Genomic DNA, 24,883 nt, shown 5'->3' with positions numbered 1-24,883 from the left:
CTCAAAAAATAGCATAGTGACTAAGGGACTCTGAATTGAGACTACCTGTGTTCAAAATGGACACTTAGGAATTGTGTGACGTTGTGTGTTGGTAAGTTTCATTATCTATTCATGTCTCAGATTCCCCTATCTATAAGGGAGATTAAAAAAAAATACCTATCTCATAAATCATAACTTATAGTGAGTATTAAAAAATACCTAGCCCTTAAAACAATGTCTACCTCAGGAGTGTTCATTCAAAAATAGTAATATAGCTTTACATTGTTTTAATTGTTGACTTGTGAAGCTACCAGTTTGTCCTCCTTTTTCTTCCTACATTTCACATACCCTTACCCATGTTTTATTTGGAGCTCTTTGCTTGCTAACAAGGCTTCTTGAAATGGATTCATAACAACCTCAGCCAGTTGCTTCTCAAACTTCATCTTCCTTTACTTTTTTTTTAACCATACCTTTTCTTCAGATTTCTAAATAGAATTCAGCATTTTTCTCACATCTTTTTCAAACCTGATCTACTCTTTCAGAGAGCAGTTCTACTGCAGTGATTTCACCCCTTCTATAACCTCAATCATGGCTTCTCCATATGTAGATAATTCCAACCCCAGTTAGTGTCCTGAGCTACAGATCTTTGCTGACAATTAACAGCTCAGATGTTCTGCTAATCCTGTCACTTCTCTGTGTATAAAATTACATTTATCATCTCGCTAAGCAAGCTGCTATATATCTTGTAGCTCCTGGGAGAGTGCCTGGCAAAAAGTAACGCTCCTAATCTGGGCATGGTGGCACATAATCCTGCAGTCTGGAGGCTGAGGCAGCGGGATGACAAGCTGAAGGCCCACCTGAGCTATACTATATGGTAATAAGTTATGAGCCAGCCTGGACAACATAGCAAGACTTTGTCTTAACCCAAAAAGAAATGAAAAAAAGGAAATTATGGAACTCCTGGCATAAAGTAATGTTTTAATAAATATTTGATGAATAAATTATCTCACTATTAATATTTCTCTTATTAATGGACTGTTAATTTCTTGTTTATTTACCTCCTAGTAGGTCAAATTTGTTGCCAGTGTCAATAGCAGTGTAAATATTTTTCCATTATCATCCTATTCTGCCAAGTCTTTATACATAGATTTACCCATGCAACCTGTTTATTCTCCTTTGATATTTATCTTTCTTCTGGTCATTATCAGATAAATATCACAAAATTTAGGAAAATGTCTATTAAGTCTTTCAAACATTAAAAGCATTTTATCTGTAGATAGCTCATTATTTTTATTATGCACACTTAAATGCAGGACATACTCACATGCTTTAGATTCACTCAGCTGTATTTTGAAAGCAGAAATTAGTTCTCATTTACAAGAGATAGTTATAGTAAAACTGTCCTCTGTGTACCACAACACAATGCCTTGCACATTGCGGATGTACACATTGTAGGTAAATATTTGTTCCAGTCCCTGCTGCTGCCTCGTCTCAGTCTGCAATGTAAAAAAACTGGGAAGTTGAAACAGGAGGACCATGAGTAAATTTGAGCCCAGCTTTGGCAACTTAGAGACTTACCAAGACCCTGTCTAAAATTTAAAAATATGTGGGAATATATGTCAGTACGAAGTCCCTCGGTTCAATCCGCACTGCTACAAAAGAAAAAAAAAAAAAGATTGATCCTAATCTTAGAATCTACTCAGGCTTTTACTTCATTATGAGCCATGCTTGCTTGGAAATTAGGGAAATGTTACCAATTGTAGTTTTTCCCAATATCTCAGACTAAATGCTCTATGCTGCACTTATGTATGATTCAAGGACCAGTGAGGATGTCTAATCTTTGATAGCCAGTGTCAGGAAGTGTCTTACTAATAAAACTCTGTCTTTTGGTACTGCTTTAATTCCTTCTAACTAATGAGTATCTGAAATACAAGGGAATAGGAAGACTTCAGTGAAACAGACAAAACCAAAGAAGGTTGTTTAATCAAAATATTTTAATAACTGATACAAAAAGGTAAAATTAAAGTGTGAACATTAAATGGGAAGTTCAGCTAATGGACTCCCCAAAATATTTGTGTTTGAGCCACATTCTAATGGAAAGTTACTGAGGCACCCATGAGCTGCTGCCACCACCTAAGAGGCAGACTGATTTGAATCAGAGGTTGCTATAGTTACCTTTATTCTGTAAAACTGTTGTGTTTTTTAATAATGATAATTTGTAATTTAAGGTATGTTTATATGTTCATGCATATTTTATACTTAATATTACACATTAACTCTATTTTCTAAAAATTAAAATATACACATACCCAGGTAACCCTGTGTTTACAGTACAAATTTGAACCTGTTTCTGATTCTACATTAAATGGCATGTAGCTTTAGGAGAAAAAGAGAAGAAGTGCTGGCTTTAGGGAAATTTGAACCTCAGTTTAGGTCATAAGCTATGAGGAAGCTAAGAATTATGATGTTTCCTATAATAGTTACAGAAAAGATAACATTCAATAATGTCATGCACAATGAAAGAATAGAGAAAAAAGAAAGGTCTACTTGGAATCCTGGCTCTGAAATTTACACACTGTTAGGTAGATCACTTAACCTTTTCACAATTCAGAGTTCCCATATATAAAGACGAGAAATAGAAGACAATCAGAAATACCAGGCAATTAGAGTACATCAGTATTGATTACTGTTACTATCTTAATATGCTCCTTTTGTCACACAGCCCACAAGGCCAGAAATTATGAGGAGAGGAAAAATGTGAAAAATAGGCAGTAGGGCTGTACTGATTCATGCTAAGTAGGAATGTTTCATTGTATATGTAATTATCTTCTTGATTTCTTTGCTAAGAGAATATTCAGGTCCTAGCAACTTCCCCTTCTGATGTTGTGCTTCTCTTGTCCAAGTCTGCAGCATGTGATGTTGATACAGACTTTTGTTAAAAATGCTGTCAGTGTCAAGTCTTTCTACTGTGTTTGCCATCCTCTTTTTTATGATCATTTTTACATCTGTCAAGAAGATATAACATTCGCAAGTCGTTTTGCTCATTACCTGAACCACCTCTTGTCAAAAATTCAAAAGGAGAAAAGATTGCCTTTTGTTACTGACTGAAGTGAAGGACAGCAGTGCTGTAGGGATTTGAAATTTTTCAGGGAGTGCATCCTATTGCAGTGTTGAGGTCTCTAGGTATGTGTGCTGCGTGTGGTACATCTCTGAATGGCACTCTGAGTGTTTCAGAAATAAAAGAACAGAGTTAAAGAGAAGAGGCCTGCCTGGTCCCAAGACTGAGGAAGATCGTTAAAAAGAAAGAAAGAAAGTGAGTCAAGGACAGAAACTGATGCACTCCTGCAGGGTGGTAGCCACACATACCCATGAATAGCACAAGCACTCATTGGGTGATAGTGCCACAAGGACTGACAGGAAGGAGAAGAGAGGCTTTCCGCAACAATGCATGCTAGGGCAAAGTTCTAGGTTAATATTTGTGCTTATATGTCTTGGTTTTGTGAGTCAGGCTGAGGACAGAAATTAAAGCAGCAGCACAGAATAGCTTTTATGTCCCAGCTTAATAATGTGAGGCAGGCGGTGTATTCACTGATTTGTCTAGCATTTATTAGGGCCCTCATAAAGGTGCTGTGTGCCTTACAAAGGCCACCTCAGATGTGCTGGCTTTCAAAGTGTAAGGTACAAGAGTACAACATTACTGTCCTATGTATAAAATAATCCCTACTTCCCATGGATTCTAGATCATACCACAGTGGTGAGCAACCTGTGTGGGCCTCACCCAAATCATCATATTATGATACTTCCTGCTTCATGGCTGATAATGTTTGCCCTTTCCTATCTATTCAGAAATTATGCCTCTAATTTTAGAAACAGTGATGCATTTTAATATCATAGATATTGTATCAAATAGAATCATCAGAAATTTTCAGTTCTACTCCTTCATTCTGGTCTTGGATATATGATTTAACAATAAGATTAAGTATAAATGCCACATGAATTGTTAATGTGGAGGCTTACATATGGAGCAGGCAACATGGCTGATTCAGCAGATTACCCTATATGCTGCGTGCACAGAAGCAGGAGAATGGTACTGATGAGTGTCTTTTAATGTGCACAAAAGGATTATTTCTATTCTTTGAGAAACTGTAGAACAACCCCAGATCTGCCTGAATGCAAATTTCTGAGCAATAATATCTACACCTACCCAATTTCAAGCTCAGTACAGATAATTATGTGTTCTATAACAACAGAAAAACAGGGGCTGGGGATTTAGCTCAGCGGCAAAGCGCCTGCCTAGCAAGCGCAAGGTCGTGAGTTCGGTTCCCGGTACCGGAGAAAAACCAACAACAGAAAAACAAAAGCAGAGATAAAGTAGAAGAGAGAGGAGACTTGGTATATTAGAAATACCAGTAAACCAGGAATTAAAACATCTATGTTTTGGGGCTGGGGATTTAGCTCAGCGGCAAAGCGCCTGGCTGGCAAGCGCAAGGTCGTGAGTTCGGTTCCCGGTACCGGAGAAAAACCAAAAAAAAAAAAAAAAAAAAAACACATCTATGTTTTTGTCCTGGCTCTTCTACCAATGAGCTAGTTAAACAATTGGTTCTAATCTCACACTGCCTGAGTTTCCTATCCATTCAATGTAATGACATAAATTCTACCTGTCTGCCTTCATTCTTACATAGGTCATATAATGAAGTAAATATTTGTTAATGATAAAATATTCTTTAAATATCAAATGGTAATACTTTTTATATACAGAGGGTAGGTTGAGTATCCTTTATATAAAATGATTGAGAGTAGGTTTCAGAGTTTTTCAGATTTTGCAACATTTGCATATGGTTTACTGGTTGGGCATCCCTATCCTCAAAAAGTTACAGATTTCAGAGTATTTTGGGGTATTTTTGTTCATTTTGTTTGATTGATCGATCGATTGGTTTTTGGACACAGTATTACTAAGTAGCCCAAGCTGGCTTTGAATTCTTGGCATTCCTCCAGCCTTAACCTCCCTAGTGTTAAGATTTCAGGCGTGTGCCACCATGCCCAACTCATACTGTGGAGTGTTTTGGATTTTAGATTTTTGGATTAGAGATACTCAACCTGTATTGTTACTTAACTTTCTGGGGATCCTTGTATAAAAAGACTGGCAGTACTTAGGCAGGTTTTGAGAGGGTCACTGCCCTAGCAGCAAACCATCACAGATGGGTTTTGAGCAGCGCCTATTTCCTGGAATCTTCCCGCTCCTCTTCCACATTGCTGGGAAACCTTGTAGGCCTAATGGACTGATGAGGCCATGGCCAAAACCAGTCATGAATCCCGTTATCATGGCAAGTAAGTACATACACAGCAACGTGGGGAATAGTTACGAAGGCCACCAGATCATTCATGTGAAACTACTTTGATTTTTCTGAAACACTGAATAAAAGAGTCTTCTGAAGTTAAACCCCAGTGGGGATGAAACAACAGCAAACTTTTCAGTATCTTTAGACATGCCAGTTTACCAAAGAACAGAATCAAGAGCTAGACTGCATATCCAGGTTTACAACATGCATTTTAGCCTTTTTTCTTCCTTATCTTTAACTTCTCAACAGTAGAAAATCAGACTTCTCCCATCCACTACCCATCATGAATTTACTGTGGGTATTCAACCTTATATATGTTGGCAGCAGTGTCAGAATGTGCCAGCTGGAGTTCAGCCCGCGTTGTTCCCTTAGTCATTAGCTCCCCACTTCCCATCAGAACAATTTTCTGAAGTTCACTGGGGCAGAAGCTTTGGTCCCCTACCTCCTTTAATGAACTTGTATCATATTTTGGTCACAATATGAATTCTGTCTTAGGAGCCCTCAAATCCTGGTTAGTATAGTGTTGGTTTGTTTGGCTTTGTGTTTTTAGGCTCATATTCAATAAGATTCACTGTGTGCTGAATAGTTCTTAGCGTTCTCTGGGTTATGATAAATGAACAGGTATCTATCTGCCCGTGCTATGGTCATGAAGAATATTTCTATCACCCAGAAAGTTCCCCTGTAAACCCTTTTTGTAGTACACTGTTAAATTATGTCTTTAATTGTTTATTCTACCTTCTTTAGTTATTTTTCCCCACCCTTCTTAGTTGTTTCACTCAGTTCTAATTAGCATTTCTTCTAAGTATAAGCACTGAAGACCATACATTTCTCCTTAAATATTGCCTTTACTGGAGATGGAAATTTTACGTATAGTATTTGATTAAAACATCTTTGGAGAACTGGGTATGGTGGCATATGCCTGTAATTCCAGCATTTTAGGAAGCTAAGGAAAAAGGATTGCAAGTTCAAGTACTCCCTAAGAAAGTTAATGAGGCCCTGTCTCAAAATAGAAAGAAAGAAAGAAAGAAAGAAAGAAAGAAAGAAAGAAAGAAAGAAAGAAAGAAAGAAAGAAAGAAAGAAATAGGCTAGTATGTAGCTCAGTGCAAAAGACACTGGGCTCAATCCTTAGTACCTCAAAAAATACTTTTTCTTCTGAGAAATTTTAACTATTATAATTTCTTTTTTGCCATAGAGTTATTTATATATACATAAGTTTTTAAGAATGTGAAGCTTTTTGTGGTTATTTTCTTCAATTTTTGACCTTTTTTATGTTTAGAGTATGTGACCTATATGATGCCAGGTCTTCCTAATTGGTTGAGATTTTCCTTATGACCAAGTTGTGTCAAACATCAGAAATGTTTCTGATGTGTAGTTTTTTTTACCTTGATCTTTAAATCTAATAGACCCTTACTAATTTTTCTTGTGTGATCTGTAGATTGTGACCAAGGTGAGTGAAGACATGCCCCGCTGTGGTGGTTTCTTTCTTCTGTTTCTCTGTTTTTGCCTTGGATATTTTAAAGCAGTTTAATTAGATACATTGCAGGCTTGAAATTGTTAAATCTCCCAAGTGAATAAAAATTATCATTTGTTTTTGTCATTATCACATTTTTGTTAGGCAACTAGAGTTTTTATTTTGTAATAAACACATAATCTATCTGAATTCTCCATGGAGAATATCCTCTTTCAAAGAAAATTTGCTCTTGATTTTCCTCCGTGTTAGGGTATGTTACTGGAGTAACTTCATATTCTTATATTGGAGTTTCATTGAGTACACAGTCCCTCTTATCTTTATGAACTGAGGTGTATGGTACATTTTTTCAGGAAATTTTTTTCATAGTCTATAGAGGTGGGACCAATAGATTTTCCTGTCGGTTCCTCTTAGTAACAATATCAATTCTTTTGAGACCATTCTTTCGCTAAACCAATTCATATGTCTCACTTTTATGCAGACCTCTCAGACTCAAGAGCCCTTGAAGATTAGGTGTGTGGTATAGCAGTCTGTTCTGTGAAACACGGCTCTTAAGGCCTTTTGGGGTTAACACTGGTACCCATGGCAGCCCTGGTGTTCATATTCACCCTTACTCTAGTTTTGGCTTGTTGTTGGTTTTTCTTGTTCCTGTGCTTAGGAGAATTATTTTGCTTCTTCACAACTGCAAAACTGTGTTTATCATGTTTGTTGTAGTTTATGTAGCCCTTAGGTGCTTGTAGCGAAGAGGGATTTTGGAATAAATTCAGTCACCTACCCTGGAAACAGAAGCCACGTGGTAGAGTCTGCATTTTGAAAATATGCTATTGGGACATTCCAATGAGGGGTCCTAGAGCCTTCTGCACCTAATTAACTGCTTCTCATTTGTCATAGCTCTGCTGACATATCATTCCCAAAACTGAACCCTGATGCTGTGCCCTTCTTAAATTTAATTGTATGCTTCCTGTCTTGGTTTTTGTTGCTGTTGGGTTTTTCTGTGGTTTTGGTTTTACTTGTGTTATTTTGTTTGTTTTTCTCTTCTGTAACAAAACCTCTGTCAGGGTAAGAAACATTTGTATCGTGTGACCTTGCCAGATGCTCCATCAGTATTCATTGAGTAATAAAATGAGTGACATTTGGACCAGCTTTTTACAGACTGTATACTTGATATCTTTTGACATTTCTTATGGAGACCTTATAATTAAATTTGGGGGGGAATAGGTTCTCGCTATGTAGTTCAGGCTGGCTTTGAACTCACTGTGTCGCCCAGGCAGGCCTCAAACTCACGACAATCCTCCTGCTTCAGCTTCCCAAGTGCTGAGATTACAAGTGTGTGCCACCACACCTGCTCAATATTTTTTAATTTATCAAATACAGTTATTTTTATAGGAACAAGAGATAGAGGAAGGAGAGAAGAGAAATGAGATGGGAAAAAAAAGAAAAGAAGAGCTCATGTTTTTAATATAATATTAGGTATGGAGAAGACATTAGTATTTATACCAGAGAACCCTCCAACAATCTTAATTCTTTTTATTTTAAATTCTAGTCAGTATTTCACTTCCCTTGAATTCTGTGTACCAATGGTTTTAGTTTGGATTAGGCCATGACACTATGTTTGCTCCCAGGAAAGGCTAGCTATCAAATACCTTTTCATTCATGGTACAAAACAGAAACTAAAGCCTAAGATCCTGGAAGCAGATTATTGCTTTCACTGTAGAAATGTCCACTCTTTTTTAAAATCTCTAGTCAAGTTAGAGTACAGTACAGAATCCAGACAAGAAAATAATTGTTAAAAAAAAGAGAGGGTAGGTGTATGATTTCCAAATTTCGTGTGATCAAGTGTTTTTTCATTAAAAAAGTAAAACTATGTCTGCCACTTAATAAACAACTAGGGGTAGAATCAGTTCCTTATACTGGACATTAAACTTCAGAGGAAGTCACAAGGCCCTGATTATCAAATGTATGACCATCCAGAGTGTAGGTGATTTTTATTGAAACAATGGAGAGATCAGAGGTTAGGAACAAGGAAGGAGGCAGCACTGTTTTCACCCTCATCATCTTCCATCATTTCTTACTCTCATGCTGTGACTTCCTCTCCTTTCCATTCTGTTCACAAATGGATATTGGTGGGAAATACATGAAGTGCAAAGTGACTTTTACCTACTGTGCCGCAGGCAGAATTGACAGTTCAGAAATGCCACCCCCGAGGTATGTCTCCCCTCCTCACTCTCTGGAGGAAGCTAAGATGTCTTACATTCCTCAGAGGAGAGGGCAGGTGAAAAGGAGCCTGTGAGAAACTCAGAAGCACCATGAACTTCGGCATTTGCCCACTCATTGCTTGCAAAATAATCTTTTGCAGTCTTTCAGATTTCCAAGGCCAACTTACCTGACGAGTTGGAGGAAGAGATAGAAGAAAGAAATATAATCAGTTTGACCAGACTGTTCCATACATTAACCCCTGGTGTGTTTATTCAACCCACAAGACATTATTATTTTTATTATCTCAAGAGAAAAATTATCTTGAGATAGAAAGTAAATTTCTTTGCTAAACTAAAATGGCAACCAAACTGTCAAGATTTTCTGCCATATGTAATACGTTCTCCTGTCTTGTAAACTGGATGTATGATTGCTATTAGAACTTCATGTTATTCTGCATTAAAAACAGCTAGCAAGGATGCATATTTAGAAATCTGTAATTGGTAACTGATATGTTTGCTTTAATAATTAAAGTGACAAGAAAAATGTTGGCAACACAGGAAATATTTGCATTTTATGGTAAGAATTATGGGAGGAACTATTGCCTATTGAGTTGATTGTGGCGAAGTTATCATTCATTCCCAGTTGTTTAGATTAAAAGGCCATTTCATATACCTAATATTCAGTATTTCTTCTGCTATGTACAGATCACTAAAGTAAGGGTATGTGAATAAAGGCAAGTCCAAATTGTTAAGTGTTGTATTTCACCTGTCACATTTTTACGTAGGTTCATATTAAACTCATTAAAATCATAATCATTCACTATAACATTCTTTGTCTTAGAGAAGTTGGACACAAATGAACATCCTCTACTTATCTTTGGTTTTGTCACCTGAACCCCTGGCTCCCTTCTGTCCGGGAGGCAGTGTGCCCCGTGGTAGGACTAATTACTCTGTCTCTGCAGATCGTGATCTCATTTGACAGTTGAACCAAGTAGGATCTGCCAGAGAACTGAACTAATAGATCATGTCAGTTATCTGAATAATAAGGATACTTTTTTTGTTCTTTGCGTAGGTATGTTTAGTGAAATAGCCCGTGTAACTTCGTGGCATGAGTTTGTATTGAGGTTGGATAGTAGCATAAATTAAGTATAATTTTTGTCTAAATACCCAAATTCTCAGATTAATGATTTACACAGAATTCTCAGGTGAGCTTTGTGGTCCTTGTCATTGTTTATTCATAAGTCACAGTCTGAACTTTTTGCTACTGTTTCCTCAGTGGGCGCTGGTTGTGAAGAAATATGTGAAAAAGCCATTACTAAATTAATATAGAACATTAAAATTGGCTTTATGGTTCACTCATAGTATATATACTGTCCTTTTTCTCCTTCTTAAAAACATTTGAAGATATTGGAAAGTGATGAGTATTTTGTCCTTAATTTTTCCCTAGTTACCATTCAAAATGTATTCTGATGGAATGTCATTTATGTGTCCTTCTGAATATGAAATTAAGTAATTGATATTTCCCTATTTAGAAGCAAAATGTAATTGTGATGAATGTTTTCAGAGCACAAATCTCAAAAGCATGTTGTTGCTGAAGTAAATTATGTTACTGTGTACTGGGGAAAAAACTTCATACTTAACTGATGGTTTGATATGACTAAAAGGTCATTTGTCAGTACTATTCAAGTATAACTTTTAAAATTAATTGCTTTATCCTAATTGACTAGTTAACAACGTCAAATATATATGTATATATTTCTGTACACATGTACAAAACAACAGTGTGAACATAAAAATCTTGTTAGTGGGGTTATATAAGCATTCCTTTTTCTTTGTTTTAATAGTCTTTGTTTCTACCTGTTTCACACATGAAAATTAAAACTAGTACATTGGAATGATAAATGCATGCCTTTGGGAATTAAATGTAGATTTTAAAAATAAGCTAATAGGGGGAGAGATGCCTGTTAATCGTCAGGTGCAGAAATTTCTTTTTGTTGTTGAAATACGTAAAAAATGTTTGAAATGAATAAAAGATTAATGTGTTCTTTCTCTGTGTAACACATATAAATAGTCAATTTTGTAAACAATTGCTATACAACCAGCACTTTCAATTGATACAGAATTCTAAGTCCCTATTTCTAGTCATATTTTATATTTTCAATTCTTGTCTTAGTGAGATTTTCTTTTCAGTTTTCATATCTACTTTTTAATCATAATGAAACTTTGAGTTGATTCCTAAAGAATATTTACACATAAAATCTTTGACCAAAAAACAAAGCTAGTCTTTCTTCTCTATATATGCTTTTATTCTAATACTTATGTACTCATATATTTAAGAAACAAACAGTAGAGGAGTAAACTTCTACATGTATCTAAAACTTCCATATTTCTTACAACTATAATTAAATCTCTAATCTCATGTTAATTTTTATTTGGGAGAGAAGCAGTTAAGACATTTTAGCTTACATTTGATCTATTTTTAATACATTTCAATTCAGAGAATATTCCTTTAATTGGTCAAATGTTTGATACCACTATAAAACAATTTTCTCTGTCATTCTCAAGGGCTAGTTATTGTTTTCTGCAGATCTGGAACATATTTATTGTCATCCTTTACCTTGAAGTTTGTCTAAAAAAGAATGATTCCACTCCATTCATTCTAGGTCAAAATATGAAGCAAATGGCTGCAAATACTTCCAATAAATTTGTACTATATATACAACTAATATGAATTCTATGGACCTATCAGCCTTTTTCTTAATTATTTAGATGGGAGCATGGGTTGCCTGTATAACACATACAAAAGTATCTTCTCTATCAATATAAATTACTGATTCTGTTTTCCCCCCCCAGGCCTGATGGAATCGGAACTGTTTCAATGGAAGAAAAAGAGAGGTTTGAGGAGATAAAAGAGAGATTGTCTTCCCTCTTAGAAAATCAGATAAGCCATTTCAGGTGTATTTTTTATTCAGCATTACAGATTTTTTTTTTGTATCTTACTCAATCTTCCATTTCCTTACAAATTTCTCTATTACGTCTTCTTGCCCCTATGCAAACATTATTAATACTCCATCTCCTTCAGAGTGCGGCGCACGTTCTTCAGTCTGCGGTCTGCTTGCAGCCTGTCCTTCATATCCACTGCTCTGTCAAGTTAGCCATTGCCTCCCAATGTCCATTCCACTGCACCTCTTGCTTGCCTTTTGTGTGCTTGTATTTACCCACCCTTACATATCCTTTTACCTCTGGCTCTGGTGACTGTCCTCCTCCTCTCTGTGTCACGATGAAAGGAGAGTTTCACGTCCCACTTTGCAGTGCAGCCCTTCATGGTTATTCCCGCAGATAATGTTCTGAAGTCCTTTAGTGGTGAGTGTCTGTGCTCTTCAGTTGTCACTTACAGTATGACATCCACTGCTCAAGTCATTAGTGATCTTTTCACTCATATTCTGTGAGACTACAAGGCGCACCTAGCACAGTTCCTTGCTCAAAAAATTATCTCTCAGTAATAAGAAACATTTGCAGAGTGAAAGATAAATGTCTTGATATTGTTTTCCCCTGCTTTTAGTTAATTCAAAAGAACTTCATAGTTAGAAACACAAATATGCCAGTACATTTTCTTTTTCTGTCATTCGACCTATAAAACGTCACCATGTCGATGTATTGTGTCTTAGAGGATGTCCACTGTGGCACTTGTGTAATTTGTAGTCATTTCATGTGGACTCCTCTTCATCTCCATGAATATGGTATCAAAGATTTCAGTCACAAGTAACAGTAATCCTTCCACAAGCTAAATAGTAAATACATTTACATGCCCACTTGCTTGCTGGTGTCAGGCAGCGCAGGCTTTCAGACAGACCAACTTACTGTCTGCCTTTGTGAACAGCTAGCTCTTACAGGAGGTGGTCAGAAGACTCAAACAGACGAAGTGGACAGAAAACACGTTGAGAAGAGATTTACCCCCTAGAACAGTTTGGAGTTGTACTAGTTACATTGAATCAGCTGTGTTAGGGTTTGGAATTAGATTAGATGTGTAAAAGGAAGATGTCGACAAAAATAAGCTGCAGTGACTGAAAGATTGAGCAGGTTGCCAGGCCAGTGGCGCGCCTAGGACCCGCACTCGGGGGCTGTACGAGGAGGACGGCTGTGAGTGTGGGTCCAACCTGGGCTGTGCAGCGAGCTCCAGGCCAGCTGCACCTATGTAGTGAGACACGTTTACAGTGGGAAATTATGTTTACAGTGGAAAAACCAGCCAGTAATAATACAAAGATTTCTAATGTTCAAGGCGAAGAAAAAGGAAAGTGTATTTACCACAACAATTGAAAAATAGAGCAAAAATACATTTCACGACATCAAATATAAGACAGTAAATAACAGTGATCGCTAAGAGATGGAAACAGATGAAGCGAGCCCTGCATTGCCCTGTTCACATTCCATGCCATGGCCCGGGAGAAGGAAACCAGGATAACTCAGAACTCCCTGACTTGAGGCCAGAGCAGCCAGAGTCTTCAGGTCTGATTCCTAAAGAAGAGCAAGAGAGAAGACACATTCAGATGTTTGCAAAGGTTCCTTGGAGGCTCCAGCTAAATATTAATCCTTAACTGTATGTGAATAAACTGAAGTCTGGCAAAGAATCCCACAAAAGAATAACAGGAGAAACCCCCAGCCCTAACACAGGCCCAGGAGTGTTCCAGTTTCCACTGCTTGGGGTGGCAAACCTTCTAACTCACAGGCGTCATCGCTGGATAGAGTACTCGCGGGATTGTGCCCAGCAATATGGAAAGATTAACTCTAAAATAAATACTGCCCTGGTGCCTCCTGGTGAGAATTAAAATCAAGATTCAAATAGGTCAAACTGTTCCCAAGTAATTTATCTGCATTCTTGAATAGAAGTCAAATACATTTAAAGGAATACTCAAAAATGTTAAGCCATCAACCAAGCAGAATTCATTATCTCTAGCATACAAGGTGTGATAAAAAACAATAAATGTTTAACTTTTTAAAATTTATTACAGTAAAAGACATTGTCAGCCAGGTGTGGTGGCACAGGCCTGTAATCCCAGCACTCGGGAGGCTGAGGTAGGAGGATTGATGTGAGTTCGAGACCAGCCTGGACTACAAAGTGAGCTCAAGATCAGCCTGAACTGCATAACAAGACCCTTCCTTAAAAAAAAAAAAAAAAAAAAAAAAAAAAAAAATATACATTGTCCTTAATCCCCTCAGAACACTACCCCCTGCTTCAAACACACTTTTCCCATTGCCACCGCCACTTTCTGAAGCAGTCCTGGAAGTCCTCTCTCTTGGTGTCTTCAGTTCTGCTGTCATGGCTCCCTTGATAGCCTGACAGTTTCAAAATATGTACCTTTTATATTCAATTTTATTTTGGAGAAAGAGCCAGAAGTTTCACAGTGCCAGGTCTAGTAAACAAAGTATATGAGGGGATACTGTAATGTTTTTATTTACCAGAAATTGCCAGAAACATTTTAATCTATTCTGGCCATGATGGAATTAAGACACTTATAGTAATAAATAATAAAAGACTGTTTTCCACCTAAAATAAAAAAATAAAGCAAGAATGTTTACTCTCATTACTTCTATTTAAAGTAACACTAGCCAATACTTTGAGTCAGAAAAGGATGGAATCACAAAAGAAGTGTGTGTCTAGATTAGAAAAGAAACAAAAATATTTTTCTTCACATAGTGACATGATCATCCATGAAGAAACATGTGGAATATAAAAAAGGAATATTCTACTATCTGAGTTTAGAAAAGTTTCATGATACTAGATAAATACATATATCAATTCATGTCTATATCATCAGCAATCAATATGAAATTTAAAATAGTATTTACAATAGTAACAAGTTTATAAAATATCTGAGGATCAGTCTCATGAAAGATGTGTAAAACCTATACAAAGTACAAAATATTGCTGAGAAAAAATAAAGCAAATGTAAATAAAAGGAGTTACTTGTTCATATATATGAGTCATAACACTCCATACACCTAAGATGTCAGTTCTCCCTGAATTAACCCATCAATCCAATGCTATTGCAATCAAAGTCCTAGTAGGATTTTGAAGAAGTAAAACTGATTCTAAATTTACATGCAAATGCAGTTATTTAGAAGAACTTTTTAAAAATAGCACTGAAATGTTGACACTACCCGATTCCAAGATGTATAAACTACAGTAATTGATAGAATGCTACAGGGAGTTAAAAAGTAGACCCATACACATGTAATGATCTATTTGTCGCTGGACAGGGTCTGTGGGAGTTTTTGAAATTGAGATACAGAACCTAATGCATCTTACCTTTAGGAGGGGTCTGCATGTTTGCTGAGTCCCATCATAGCAAATGAATTTTCAGGACTAGGCAGTAAGAGACACGGAAAAGGCACACATGTGAAGGAATGGAGTACAGGCCCAAGAGAGGAGAGAGGAGAGAGAGAAGTGAGAAGAGAGAGACGCCTTATTTCCAGGAACGTGGAACAGTTACGCTTCCCTTGAGGGGGTGGAACCCCAGGAAAAGGTGATCCATCCTATAGGATACCAGCCCTTTTTGGGGGGCGGCGGGGGGATTGGAAATTGAACTGATGACCTCAGGCTTGCCAGGCAAGCACTTAAGCTGCTGAGCTGTACCCCAGGCCCTGATTTCACAAGTACTAGCCAAGTGTGTTTTTAAAGTGGATCATTTAAGCATGCTCTGAATTCTCTTGAACTATTCCTTTATCTATTCCTTTAAGATCACGGTCTTGTACTTTAATTTCTAATTAAGCCAGTTTGTGGGCTTTCAGTATTCCTGGGGGATTTGGAAAGGAAGAGGAGCATAAATTTAACCAAGGGGACACTGATATGGATTGCCTTGAGTGCCTGACTGGGCCACAGACGGTGCCATCTTACTAAAAGTACAATTCTTTTGGTTCTGATTTTCTTGTCTCTTTTTTCCCTGTCTTTTATTTTTTTTTCTCTCCGACCTCATTCCCAGACTTTGATCCTGTTGATTTGCATTGAATATGCCAAGGCAGCTTACAAAGTGTCCCTTCTACTTTCCAGAGTGGTGCTGGGACTAATGGGCATTAAAATTCAAACTGTTCTCGGTTTAAACCTCACATGTAATTTAAAAAAAAAGTTAACTCCAAATAGTGGGCCTAGAGAATGTAGGAGAAAATCTCTGTTTCTTGGACTAAGGAAAGATACTTAAATAAAATAGCAGGGTTGTAATACATAAGTTGAAAAATTATTATCTTTAACTTCATCAAAGTAAAATCTTTTGATTGTCCAAAGATATCATCAAAGTAAAAGTCACAGTATAGAAGAAATATTTACACAACACATAACCCACAAAACTGTTATTTTTATTTATACTATATATAAAAACTGTTAAGACTTAATTATAAAAAAATATACTCAGGTGTGGTGATGCACACCTGTAATCCCAGCATTCAGGAGGCTGAGGCAGGAAAATTGCCATGAGTTCAAGACAAGCCTGGGCTACCTAGTGAGCTCAAGGCCAGCTTGAACTACATAACAAGACCCTGTCTCAAGAAACCAAAAACAAAAAAACTGAATCAACCAATTAAAAATTGTTAGCAAATATTTTACCAAATATACATGATAGCAAAAGGAATATGAAACATTATTCAACATTGTTACTGAATAGTAAAGTGTAATTTAAAACAATTAGGTAACACCACATACTATAGCTAAAATTCACACACACTCAGACACCATACACACACACATACACACTCACAAACTAAGCATAGTAAGTTTTCCCATGAATGTAAAGAAATGATCTCTTAAACACTATTAAAAGGAATAGAGCAATACAATACACTTTGGGAGCTAATTTAGTAGGTTCCAAAAAATACTAAATCCTATCATATGATACAAATATTTCACTCCTAGGAATTTACCTATGAAGAGTAAAAGTCTATATCTACACATACTGTTATATGAATATTCATGTCAGGATTATTTGTAATAGTTAACATTAAAATAAGCTAAATGACTGTAAAGAAAGAATGAATAAATGACATATCCCACGCAGTGGAATAACACCTGGCAATATAAAGTTACCAAGTGTTGAAACATACAACAGTAAGGGTAAATAGCAAAATAACTATTCCAGGAAAGACATCAGCTCAAGAAATATGTACCATATATTTCCTCTTACATGAAATTCTAAACATACTAACATCAGTGACAGAAAGTCAATCAGAGATTCCCTGGTGCAGGAAATATTCTGGAGGTCATAAACTACCTGCATGTGATGTTCTCACTAGGCATGTGTACATGTAAAAACGTAAGGAACTGGGTACAGTCATACCTGCCTGTAGTCTAGCAACTCAGGAGGCTGAGGCAAGATGATCACAAATTCTAGCCACCTTGAATAACTTAGCAATACCCTGTCTCAAAAAATAAAGAAGATGGTAATATAGTTTGTTGGTAAAATGTTTGCCTAGGTTCAACCCCTACTGCTGCCAGAAAAAAAAGTTAATAAAATTGTATATTTTAAAAATGTGTAGTTCATTATCTATAAATAAAGTTACCTTTAAAAATATGTGCAGGGGTGGGGGTTGTAGCTCAGTGGTAGAGTACTTGCTCAGTGTTGTCTAGGCCCTGATCTTGAATCCTCAGCACTGCAAATGTATAAAGATAAATACTAAGGACTTCTCTCCCATAGTGAAAAGTAAACAGGGTAATATCTAAAACTGGAAAAGCAAGAAGTGAAAATACTAGTGTGCAATTTAGCGGTATGAAATTTAAATGCCAAAACAATCACCTAAAAGTTGACTTTTCTAGAAAATCCAGGTTACTTCATATGGAATAGAATAAATATAAAAAACCTCCAGTTTTCATTAAAAAGCCTTTTAGACGTTTCCTCTCTAGTGTATGTGCAGGTATAAATTTGAAAAAAATATATGTTGTATTTAAAAACATGTAAGGAAAAGAAAGGGCCTAATCATAGAACAGGTCTGCAGGGCTTGTTTATCTGAAATTAATTCACCAAAATGAGAATGAGCTTGACTTTAATTTATTCAGATTAATTATTAAATGTGGTTGAATTTTATTTGATAATTGAGTGTTTTCCTCTTTGCCTTGCTGTTACAGAGCTGGTAGAGTGGTAAAAACCCAAAATATTTATCCTGAAAAGCAGAATAAAGTGATTCCCTTCTTTTATAACTTGCTTTGTAAAGATTAATTAAGCTTCTGTGTAGTTATTTTTCTGTAATTTATTGATTCAGGATTACTTGTACTCTGTAAATGTGTTGAATTATTTACACATCATGGGCAGCTAATGCTAATTCAGAACATACCCAGTGGGACTTCAGAGCCCTGAAATGCTAAATGTAATCTGGGGATCAGTAACATTCCATTCATAAAATGTGTCACCCACAGGTTAATGGAAATAAACAATAGGAAAGACAATGGATGGATTATGCAAATACACTGAAAAGATTAAGCAGGGGGAGGGAACTACAAGAACCCAATTTGTGTTTTATTTAAAGGTGGATTAAGTGTTATAGTATACAGATGATTAAAGCTATTTTGTTAATTTGCTAATGCTCTAAAATGTACCACTATACAAAGACAACTCTATTAAAATAAATTAGTCATGGCCTTTGTAGGGAGACAAATAATAGGTTTTATAGAGGCAATGTTAAGTAAGGAAATTCTTTAATGGTAGTTAAAATGATAAATATAGTAGTCTAAAAAACTCGATTAGCTAAATTTATGTAGTGCTCTTTTGCATTTATCTGTGATTAGTGAAACTTTAATGAAACTGAAACCCAATTCTGAGATAAATTCAATTACTGCTTTGTTTTAAAAGGAAAGGAGAAAACAAAAACAATCTTTCTTTCTTTGAAATTTGGTCTCATAAAATAAAGTAAACTTTAAAATGTATTATGTACTTTTCTACGGGAAATCTATTAAAATGGCCGCATATCTGAGAAGATGTGTCCACTAATTCCTGAATAATGGAAAAAGACATGGAATTGAATAAACTTCGGTCCCCATCATGACTTTGCAGATTTCCAAGTCAGAGCAAGGTGGCAGCCTAAGGACAGCACAGCTGCCTGTAGACTTGATCCTGGCGAGGGAGCTGCAGGCCTGGAAGAGGGTGCATCGCTGCACCAGGTTCAACACAGCAAGGACTCCAGCAAAGACTTCTCTGCCCAGTGCCTTCCATGTGGAAACGTCATAGGGAAGGACTGTAAAGAGCAACAAGCCCATTACCATCATGGCATCATGGGGCAACTAACTTTAGCAGGAGCACAGTTACTCACCAGCCTCCTCTGTCCTTGATTTCAGAACATCCCCATTACCTGTCCTCTGGTAGCTGTGTAGTTAAAATATATCTGACCAAAATAATTGGGACAAGTAACTACTGGCAGGGAACTGTAGAGGATCCGTGTGTATGGCACAGTTAAGAGGAGTCTTGGACACTATATTAAGCCAGGCAAATGCAGCAAAGGGGAGACCTGGCACTTTCTGAGTCCACAAATCTATATGTATATCATATGTTGCATCCCAATCCCGTGGAAATATAGGCAATAGGGGATAACATTTCATTTACTCATGCAATTTAAGTAGCTACAAACCTTAAATAAGAAATGATTAGGTAATAGTTATTATCTCATTACACATGACCCTTAAGATTCTTTCTTGACTGTATTCTTGCAGTACATGCATCATCAAAACATTAGAAGCTTTTCTTCATCGCAGTTGGTACCTTTATTGCTTAAAGCTTTGAAATCATAGGGCAGGGTGAACTTTGGCAGATACAATTTCCCCCAATGTTAACGCTATTTTAACTTCTTTTTATGGTGCTTCACCAATGCCAAGTAACATAAGTGGGAATCATCTAGCTCTTGGTTTTACATGTTTGACCTTTGTGTTTTGTTTTTAAAGATACTGTTTTCCCTTTGGACGACCTGAAGGTGCTTTAAAAGCTACACTTTCATTACTTGAAAGGGTATGTACATTACTTTATTTTTTTTAAGAACATTACTTTATAGATATTCTTTGTGTTCTCAACTGCTTGACATCTTAGTTACTGAACTATGTAGACAGCCTCTTTCCTCCTGAGTCTGAACTCTACTGAGTCCATTGCATTTCCAGATTTTCTTACTGTATTCATATTCTCCCTCCATGAGCTCTGCCTCCCTGAAGCCCCTCTGTTGCTATCTTAGCTTGAGACTATGGCTTTTTTTTAATACTACCCACTTTCCACCTCTTTTTTTCCTCTCATCAAATTCTTTGTTTTTTTTTTCAGTTAATTATCTTCGCTTTTCAGACTTTCCGGTCATCTTTTTCTTTTATCTCCTCTACTTGTACCTCTGCCTGTCATAGTCCTCATGCCAATAGGAGTTTAGCATTTAATATGCAGGAACATACCATTCCATTCATTCAGAATTCATCTCATAGTTCATCTCTATCACTCCAGTTTCTATGTTACCTTAAATGAATTCACAAGTTATAGATATGTATTTCAGCCACAAAGTAAACAGCAAGGTAACATCCATTCTAAAAAAAAATTTTAAAATCAAAGTATGTACTCCTTTTTGTGGCAGTCAAGGCATGAGAGGGAAATATCTTTTTCATCTCTCTTTATATATATCTATTCATATCCTGGTTGGATGCTCCTGGTTATGTAATATGATTTATTTCTGTCAATTTCAAAATTTAAAAAATACCCAGATGTCGTCTGTATAACTTATGATTCACTTGTCCTCTTCCTGTTTTATTAACTTGTTCTTTGCCTACTTTCTGCCAAATTAACTTGAAAAATGACAATGTTTATTAGTATTTCTATTAAAAACAGAAAAGAAAGACACTGTTGAGACATTGCAGCTTCATTGCAGTGACTGAAGAACTTGGAGGTGAGGGTTAGAGCTGATGACTCAAATGAAATCTTCAGATTATAGATTTCGTGTATATATCCCTATCTTACTGTGCATTGTATGACAGAAATATTCCTGTAAAAATTATTTTGTGTTAGAATTTTTGTATTATTAAAAGCTGCATGAAACCCAGGCTTTTTAAAATATTCTTTTCCTGTTATTTGTTAAGGTATCGTGACTAACATAACATCTGCAGACGTTGCTTTACTTTTTGGAACTGCTCCCCACATGGGTAGCAAGGGCAGCTTCTCTGTGTTCTGGTTTCCATGGCAGACCTGCCCTCCCCCTCTCAGCAGGGAAGAGTTAGCAATAGCAGAGATGCCCCGGTGCCCTGCACTGACAGGTGGCAGGGTGAACAGTGACCTCTATTCCCGTTATAGTCACTAATCACTTCTCTTGCTGAATTGTGAGTGAAATGTTAAGGGACATTTCTTCATTTTTTATATTTACTGACAACTTAGAAAAATAAAATCTGTGTGTGACTCGTTAATATCTCTGACTCTTTGGAAGAACACAAGAGGAGCTAGGAAGCAGAGGTTGGAATCCACATTTTTTTGCATTTGCCGGCCATTTGTATGCACTTTGCTGGGAAGGGGTTTCTGTCTCCCCTCACTGTTCTGAATTAAGTGTGCATCTCTCAGGTAATCTGAAATACTGCTGTTGTAAAGCCAAGCCCAGTGATGGCAAACCTTTCAGAGACTTAGTACTGAACTGCAACCCAAAACTCATTCATTGCAAAGTCCCAACACTGCAATTAAACCTGAATGCTGATGTTTTAGCTTAGAACAACAACAAAAAAAAAAACCCTGTACATTAACATCTTTTGTCTTAAAAGAAAAACGCAGTAACACCCCTGCCATAGGTTTGCCGTTACTGTCCTTTGTGGCAGGCATACATATCCTAATTTCCAATAGCCATTTCTGATATTTAAAGTTTATCACCATGGGAAGTCTTACAGTAAAATTTGTCATTCTGCATATGGAACAGAATTAATCCTAGTATTAATTTTAGCAGTAGTTACCTATACTAGTATATGTTTAATGCTTATACCTATTTTGCTATTCAAAAAAAAATTTCTCTGTCTAAAGAATCTAATGTGCAGCTCTCATTAAAGTGCCTAATATATATCGAATAATATGAAGAATAATTGAATCTGACAGGGGAAGAAAGTTTTTAAATGTCTGAATTTTCTAATTTCAAGAAAAAAGAAATCTTGCTTAACAAAATTTTAAAATGTCAAAAATCACTGATGCTTAGAAAAATTATAAAATCATTAGGGATGTGGCTGACTAAAAAGGGAATAAAATAATAAAAGATTAATGTTTTCATGTAATTTCAATATTTCTAAAACTATAGAATAGTTACAGCACTTCCTAAAATACTATCTTTTGTGTATTAACATTTTGCCATACATGTGATCATTTGAATATAAATAATGCGAGAAAAACTGCATTTGGAAAAACAGAGTTTGACTAACAGTATAAGCAAAAGTTATTGTGAGAAGTTTTACCACTCAGAAAATTTTAAAGAAAATTTTCAAAGCACCATTATAAAAGTGTTTAAAATTACATGACATTTTGAATTTTGGATATAATTTTATTTGTCCCTTTCCAATAATAAAACTTTGTAAGGAGATGTCTAAAAACAGATTTTAGGAACTCCAGAGAGCATAATCAGGTGTTTTTTCAAAGCTGCAGAAATTTTCCACGCATTTCAGCATTTGATAATCATAAACAATCATTTCCATAAGACAAGGAAGTTCCCCCCACTTCTTTTATGGGTTGCTGGGGTGTGTTCAGCAGGTCACAGTCATTATGGTTTAATTAGTGATATTAGAGCTCTTGATTTTTGTTACACATTCTTAATGAAATTTTTCTTAGTGTTTTCAAATATATACTGTTCAAAAGATCTAGGCCTCTTAAGTTAGGGATGTGCAAAACAAACTTTGTTTATCATTTGTCCCAAGAATGGTAATCCTGATCTGAAACAGCTGCTCTAATGGTGTCTGGGTCCCATGAGGAAAAGTAACAGTCTGCGCTGAATGGTGGCCTTGCCAATGGGAGGTTTTCATGTGCATAAATGAGGCTTAGACAGGAGGAGCCAAGACTGGAGGATTAGATTCCCAGTTGTGAAGTGCCGGCTCATTACTTCCCCTCAAGTTACTAAGGACCCCTTTCTCTTTTCTAGGAATAGTCAGGGCCAGGACCACATGTATAATTTGTTTTTTAGTATTTGTTTTATGTAATCTCTCCTCTCTCTCCCCCGCTTCTCCCCCTACTCCCCTCATTCTCTTCTTCCCCTCTCCCCTCCTCTTCTTCTGTCCCTCTGTCCCTTCCCTTCTTTCCTCTCTTGGTAGGTTTTAATGAAAGATATTGCCACTCCCATACCAGCAGAAGAGGTGAAGAAAGTGGTCAGAAAATGCCTCGAAAAAGCTGCCTTGATCAATTACACTAGACTCACAGAATATGCCAAAATAGAAGGTTAGTGCAGTGAGCAATTGCCGCAGTGGCAGGGAGAGCCAACAATGCCTATTAACTGAATTTTCTATGAGAAGTCCTTCCCTTTCCTGAACAATCCTGTGCCATGGCAAAGGGAAATGTCTCATTAAAATCTCAGCTGGTGAACTGAAGAGCTTTTTCCTATTCATTGCTTTAATATGCCTCCTGGGACTCTGCTTGAATGAAAGACTCAGGATTCGTGCTTAAGTTGTTCTTTGTTCTTATTTTGAGTTTTCAAGAAACCAAAAGGTGTTTTCATGGGTTGTATTTTTTGACATTACTGTAAGTATGTCTAACATTTAAACTAGGGTTGTGGATTCTTTTCTGATCAGTATCAGTATAGTATTATGTAATTTCATTTTCTGTTCTGCAGTGTAACTCAGAGAAGGAAAATATCTTGATGATTACAAGGGCTAAAGTTTGGGTAGAACTTCCTGCAGCTTTTAGTTGCTTGCAGTATATTGATGCGTTTGAAAGATTGGATGTCTTGAGAGGACTGTACAGTTTTTTCCTCTTCAGCTTTTATTCATTAAGGGGACTGATACTCAAACTGTTTCAGCATAAGTAGATTATAATTTGTGACAAAATCAGCTATTGTTATCAGTATTTTGATTGATTTAAAATAGAAAAAGTCTCAAATTCTTTGCTGAAATTACTGTAAAACCTGTGTGTGTGACACATACAGTATTATTGGAGAGCAGAAAGAGTTTATAGTTAATGTTAAATCCTTATACCTGAATATAAAAATGTCATTCTTTAGAAAATATTTAGTAACTTTTAATATAAAATGGTACTTAATGAAATATAAATTTATGACTATCTGATCTTAGGATAGTTTTATCAAAATTCAGCCAATTCACAGGACTGACTATAATTGGTTGTGCTATCATTCCTTTTTTCTTTCCAAATCTGGCCAAGTACTCTAACAAGCATGTGATAACCAACCTCCCGAGTGATTAACAAAAAAGCCATCTCATTACTATAGCAACCAATATTATATCACGAGAGTAACAACATGAAACCTCCATAGTTACCAGTTTAACATCATTAATTATAATATCACGTCGTGTTAAAGCAAAAGCAATGAACATTAGATCATTTGAGGAAAGTGGAAGATAAACATTGGTTTTCAGTTTTGAATACTCATTCAAATAATTTTCATGTTTGTGTGTATTGACTGCTCTGAACACAAATTGGAAAAAAAAAGATATAAAAATAGACATTAAAGTCTTTCCAATTTGTCAGAGAAAAAAGTCTGTGGACACCTTCAAACTTCCAGGCACAGTATTATTTTATATAAATGTTATGAGCTATATTCAAAAAACTGTAAGTACCTTTTGTTCTTAACTATCGCCTCATATTTTTTGCCATTATCTTATACAAGAACACTGAAAAGATGATGCAGTACATTTTTCTGTGTATCTCTGTATTTTATAGTCACAGTGACCATTTAAACTTGGATAAAGAAAAAATTCAGGTTGTACATATAAAAACAAGTCT

General features: G+C 36.2%; 1 protein-coding gene across 1 annotated transcript in view; it reads left to right on the top strand.

The window, feature by feature from the left end:
* The window catches only part of Cadps2 (Ca++-dependent secretion activator 2), a gene marked incomplete at its 5' end in the record, with an annotated part of 523,834 nt that overhangs the window by 379,317 nt on the left and 119,634 nt on the right, over positions 1-24,883 (top strand). Inside the window, 3 exon segments of the mRNA XM_013503273.1 lie at positions 11,835-11,936; positions 19,894-19,957; positions 23,242-23,365. Of these exon segments, the coding sequence (XP_013358727.1) occupies positions 11,835-11,936; positions 19,894-19,957; positions 23,242-23,365 (290 nt within the window).

This window comes from Chinchilla lanigera, unplaced genomic scaffold, assembly GCF_000276665.1.
Source record: "Chinchilla lanigera isolate Chin_1 unplaced genomic scaffold, ChiLan1.0 scaffold00078, whole genome shotgun sequence".
Lineage (NCBI taxonomy): Eukaryota > Metazoa > Chordata > Mammalia > Rodentia > Chinchillidae > Chinchilla > Chinchilla lanigera.
Note: the sequence above shows the minus strand (reverse complement) of the source record. Positions and strands in the feature narration are given on the sequence as shown.